Source organism: Engystomops pustulosus, chromosome 4 (assembly GCF_040894005.1).
Source record: "Engystomops pustulosus chromosome 4, aEngPut4.maternal, whole genome shotgun sequence".
NCBI lineage: Eukaryota > Metazoa > Chordata > Amphibia > Anura > Leptodactylidae > Engystomops > Engystomops pustulosus.
The window spans coordinates 30094932-30100931 of NC_092414.1; the positions used below are offsets into that span (position 1 = coordinate 30094932).

Below are 6000 nucleotides of genomic sequence, written 5' to 3' on the forward strand. Positions count from 1 at the left end.
ACTTGAACATATGCAGCTGGATTTTCGCTTATAGATCACAGCTGATTGCTAGAGATCTCAACATTGGAGGAGATTTATCAGAAGGGTCTGTTCTAGTTGTCTATGACAACCAGGGCCGGTAGGCCCCTGGACAACACAGCTTCAGTGGGCCCCTTTGCAGTGAACTCATGTGGTGGTATTACTTTATGTACAGCCCCATTTGATCCCTCACCAGATGCTGCCAGGCTGAGATTCGGTTGTGTGGGCCCCCCTAGCAGCTCTCGGTACTTACCGGGTATGCCTGGTGCTGATGACAACCAATCAGAGCTCAGCTTTCATTATAGCACAGCAGTTTAATACATAAAGGCTGAGCTTTGATTAGTTGCCATGGGCGCCTATTAAATTCACACTGTTTTATTAACTCTACCTGGGGGTTGTCTGGGATAGGCTGCTCTCCTCCAGTCATGTAAAAAAGTATGAATACAGTCTTTTTGGCTGCTTTTTGGTGAAAAGATGCTACTTGACAGGTTTTACCAAACACTTTTTTTTAATTACAGTTATCGTATTATGTTAAGCTGCTGGCACGGAGATCCTAAGGAACGGCCAACGTTTACAGACCTGGTTGAGATTCTGGGTGACCTCCTACAAGAGAATGTACTGCAGGTATGATGGTCATGTTATAGATGGAGCTCTACAAGTACTGTATATATTATTCATAAATACAGGGTCGTAACTAGGAGAGGAAGGGCCCCATAGAAGACTTCTGAATGGGGCCCCCCTTACTCCTCAAAAATTATACATATTTATTTACACACACATTCATACACTCTTACACACATTCATGCACTGATATATACATGTATACACTCATACAGTACCGTCCCAGTAGCTGCTGACCACATGCTGGAAGTTTATGGCAGGAATTAGAGATGATGGATCCCCTAGTCCTGTCATTCTGCTCTCCCCTACCTCTCCCTCAACATTTCTTATCTGGGCTGCTGATTCATGCTGTGTAATGTGGACGATGTTCATTGTTATATACATATTATGATGTACAATGTGCAGAATAATATGTATATAATGGTGGATATCCTCCTTTATTGGGTGTGTCTGGACAGATGCCAGGGCCCCCTGACACTGCGGGCCCCATAGCAGCTGCTATGACTGCCACCGCTGTAATTACGCCCCTGCATATTTGCACATCCACAGAACCTCTTGGCATCAAGGCATCTGATTGTAAGGCTATCTATTATAATGTTTAAATTTAATAAATTCCTACAATTTCTCATATCCAAGTATGTGTCAGTAAAATAATAAAGCGCATCCTTATGATCACGAACTTATATCTTGTACAGGAAGGAAAGGACTACATTCCCCTCAATGATTCCCAGAGCTCCGAGGAAATTGACCTGTCCCAGTCACCGATCTGCCCACAGAACAACTCGGATGAGGATGACTGTGACATGAGGCTGCATTGTCACAATTTGGCTGTGAGGTAAGACAATATATAACACAGGAAAAATCTCAGTAATTCTGAAATAAAATACTAGTTCTTGGATCAATTCCTATAACCCTTGCATCAAACCCAAAATCACTGTGTGCCACAGAGAAGCCCAGGAAGTCAGGGCACCCTCTAGCGTTGTGCACCTTAGATATCTACTTCGTGAATCATACAGAAGTCTACTTGGCAACTTTTCTCACTTTTGTCCACTTGATGTCCACGCAGGTATTACAACTGTGTTTCTTTTCCTGGGTGCTTCACTGGAGGCAACCAGATTCGGTGCCCATCAAGACTGAAAACATTTGAAGAATTTCCAATGACAAATGTGGCACACAAAGGTCAACCGGTAAGAGCACCAAATTATTGTCAAGGTTTAGATGTTAGAGGTTCCTGAACTTATTTCTGGAACTTGTTATTGTCTGGATATCCCAATTGGGTAATACAAACACCACTGTTCATGATGAAAATCTGCCCTGTAAGGGCACATGGACAGGGGCTTGGAATTGGGCAAAATGTAGGAGACTGAAGGTCGTATCATATCAGAATCAGACTACACATAGCTTGTTTGTAGTCTGTTACTATAGATACACAAAGATCAACATAAAAACTGCACACAAATAAGATGGATCTTACCTTTAAACCATTTCCCATCTGGCTTTATGTAGCCTACAACTATACATAGCTAATTTACTAGATTGGGCCTAGTAGGTATCAATTCAAGTAAATCTCCGTGTGAGGGAATGCGGTCACAAGATTGTTGTGGTTGTTGTCGTCATCAAACTAATGGCCATTTGATATTTTTTGCAGGACAATCAGACAGACAGTGGGATGGTACTGGCTTCAGAGGAACTGGAGAGGATAGAAAACAGACACAGGACAGATGGCGTCTACAGGTGATTTATAAAAACTCTTTGTTTTTGAATGAAACAAACATTTTTCAAGTTGGTTTCCTACACAGTGTAAAGTTAGCCATTTATTAATATTTAAGTAGAAGGATTTTTGGGCAATTTTGTTTTCATATCTGAGTTGAGTCATGAAATTGTATGTTTACAATGAGTTCAGACAGTGTTAGAGTGTATGGAGGACACCCTAAATATAAGTGGGAGAAATGATGTCTCAAACATACATAAATTTGGGGGTTTTGACCTTCATCGTATTGGGGACTTAAATAAGTTTTCTGGGAATTCCAGAAAACCACAGGGCATTCGGGGGGATTCCTGTGTTGCAGCTTTCATTTACACAGTGACACTCCCAACTGGGCTGGAAGAATCTGTGGACCTGGTGCTCATTGAGGCCATTTACTGGCTACAACAGGTCCAATTACTGCCGACACTTCTGGCCAGTGCCGGATTAGGGCTTGATCTCCTACCAGAGTTGGTCAACTTGAGGGCCCACTTTACAATCCATAAATTCCCAAGGAGGACAATTCATTGCTAAGGTCTAATAATCCATAATGTTTTCCCATCATCCTAAAAAATTAATCATAAACTCAAGTAATTGTTCTATTTCAAATTTGTTTGTCTCTTGCTGAAATTTTGGGGCCCAGTATAATGTGTTAGAGATTCTCTGGTCGCCCATTCTGACTCTGCTTTTGGTCCAGGAACACGCCTATAGGCCCTTGGGACATTGAAATTATAAAACCAAGTGAAAAATTCTGTGACAGACCCATCAACTGTTGCAGCATACTTGAAGTTAAGAGGAAGGACCTTTCGGGTCTTCAACTGCAACCTTTTCAGCCCCTAGAGCAGTGATGGCGAACCTTTTAGAGCCTGAGTGCCCAAACTTCAACTAAAAGCCACTTATTTATTGCAAAGTGCCAGCACAGCAATTTAAGCAGTAATTTATTTCTCCTTGTTCTTTGACAATTTTCAATCGTTGAGCCTCCCAAGGACACCAACGCAGTTGAAAGGAAGAGGGCAAATTCGTCTAATATTGTAGGAAGATTCTGCAGGCAGATTCTTTGAGTCCTGTCTGGTGAACTTCATTCTGGGTGATGGCCTGGGTGCCCACAGAAAGGGCTCAGAGTGCCGCCTCTGGCACTAGTGCCATAGGTTCGCCACCACTGCCCTAGAGCTTCAGCATAATCGAAGCACCAAAGATTTCCATTACCGTATCTTTGTGTTTTATCTTTGTCTTTATCTGTTTCCTTCACAGCAGTAGTTCTCGTAGAAATAAGGAAACGATTACTCCGAGCTGCTCATCCCTTCAGAACAGGAGTCAGTCATCATACCCGTCCTATACCGGAGGGCAGACATTTTACAACAGTGAATACGGAGAGTTGTCAGAACAATCGGAGGGGGATAGCTTTACGCCCCCTGGAGGCTCTGCCAGTCCTGACCTCGTCCATGCTTCTTTCTTCTCTGATGAAAACTGAGGAGGACCTTACGACTGGAAAACGGCCCTAAGCCACCATAGAGGCCTAAGCTTTGTCTCATCATATTTATAACTTATAATATCTGCCTTATAAGCCTAAGTGAAGGAATAAGGCCCCCCATTGGCCTCTGAGTAACCGATACTCGGGACTATTCTTCTTCTGCAGAACAGAGACTGGAGAGTTCAATCTAAGAAATGGCAATATGGACAATGAGAGAGACATTCCCAGTGCTAAGAATTCAGACATGGCCACAGTATTACAGACGTTATATAAATTCCATGAAAACAATGCATCCCCATTGTCTATATTCAGTATTTATGTATCATATGTGCAAAATGTAAACTGATCAATGGTTTTGTCACTAAATAATAATAGAATCCTGTCGTATATCGTACATTGAGCTGTAAACGCTGTATTTTTGTATTGCCTACAATGCACCCCTTTAGTATGAGAATGGTAGATCCCCTCTGATATTTTACCAAGTTGTACAATTTCCATGGGAAGGATGAGTGAACCCGATGCGCCCCCTCTCCCTCCCTGCTGCGTGATGGGGTTATCCTATGTCAGACCTTTTTTGTCATATCCTGGGAACTCCATTGCCACTCCATTCATACCACAGCCACAGTGACCCCATTCATATTGTCATCAACATACTTGGTGGTCAGACACTACAAATCAGAAATTTATCTCTGATCCTATAAACTTAAAGGGGTAGTACCAAGTTAGGAATGATCATAAAATTCAACTCCGAGGACCCCCACCAATCACAAGAATGGGACCACCAGCAACCTGGAGAATGGTAGTCGTATTCTTGCTAATGGGTAGGGCAGCTATAGTATGGATGTGTCGAAAAATGGCCAAGCACAGCACTGGGCTGGGCGATCTCCGGCACTCACATTGAATGGAAGCGCTGGATATAGCATTGCTCAACAATTCCGACTGCTCCCATAGTATTTGGTGGAGTGACAATGCACATGCTCATCTTGCCGTTCCACTCATTAGTGAGAATGGGATTGCTGGTGGTCCCATTCTTGGAATCGATGGAGGTCCCAACAGTTGCATCCCTATTGATCATCTTGCTGTCCTCTGTCCTGTGGTATCCTTGGTACAACCCTTTCAATTTGGAAATTTGTTCCAACCTGTTTACCCTGTGTTCGTCCGGACCAGATCTTTGGCGTTGCGCATGGTCAAGTGGAAAGGGGAGTGAGGACTACTCAGCCCTCCTGTATCCATTGAAAGGCAAGCTGCCGAGCAGCATGGTCACAGTGCAGGGAAACACCATGCGCTCACCACACCGTGATCGGGGTCCATAGACTTCTATTGTGTTCTATTTGTGTGGTCAAATCATGGTCACAATTACGGCCGTGTGAATCGGGCATAAGTCTGTCTTTGATGCCCTTAGCAACCAAAGCACAGCTATAATAAATTACCCTGCGCTAAAAAAAAAAAAAAAAAATTATCGACAGCTTGGATTGGATGCCATGGACAATAAAGTCAGTCTTACTATTAGACAGTTTTAATAAATAAGCGCAATTTTCAATGTTTTTGCAAGTTAAAAGACATAAAGGTCGGAACAAAGTGCAAAATTAATTGGCAAAATATTTGTTCAGTGTTCGCTGGTGGATAGAAGAATCTATGAATCCCTGGGAATTTTAGCTTAAAATAAAGTATGTTCTATAGAGATTAGGCAATATATTTCACACATTTTGCTTTACCGTTGGGGGGGGGGGGGGTATACAATATTCATGATCTGGTTTATTTTATTCCATTCCTCCCATCATACAATGTGAACAATTGAAATTCCACGGTGACACCCATAGGCTTGGACACGAATAGTGTTTGGCTATTCATCTTTTTTCTATTATTTCACACAAGTCCTGTACATTATAATTTTTATACTGGATAATTTTCATCCTTTCTGTCACCACAATCATCACAGACAATCATTTTAATTGTAAAATTTTAGATTTATCAACAAAAATGTGTGATACATGACATTGCGATATTTATAGGGAATTCCATTCTATTAGCCACAAGTAAAAAATATATTTTAAAAAAATATAGCTAGACTGTTAAAGGAAATCTACCACCAGGAAGAAGTTATGTAAACTAAGCATACTAACATATTGGTGTGTGTCCTAGAGGC

At 42.0% G+C, this 6000-nt stretch overlaps 1 protein-coding gene across 3 annotated transcripts in view; it reads left to right on the forward strand.

Moving 5' to 3' along the window:
- Positions 1-5351, forward strand: part of FLT4 (fms related receptor tyrosine kinase 4) — a 148628-nt gene extending 143277 nt beyond the window's left edge. For 2 of the 3 annotated variants that reach the window (XM_072145611.1, XM_072145613.1), the window contains 5 exons: positions 537-642; positions 1335-1474; positions 1706-1826; positions 2288-2373; positions 3635-5351. In XM_072145611.1, the coding sequence (XP_072001712.1) occupies positions 537-642; positions 1335-1474; positions 1706-1826; positions 2288-2373; positions 3635-3854 (673 nt within the window). In that variant the 3' untranslated portion in view covers positions 3855-5351. The remainder of the gene's footprint in view (positions 1-536; positions 643-1334; positions 1475-1705; positions 1827-2287; positions 2374-3634) is intronic. The other variant, XM_072145612.1, reaches the window with a different exon arrangement.
- Positions 5352-6000: the final 649 nt, after the last annotated feature.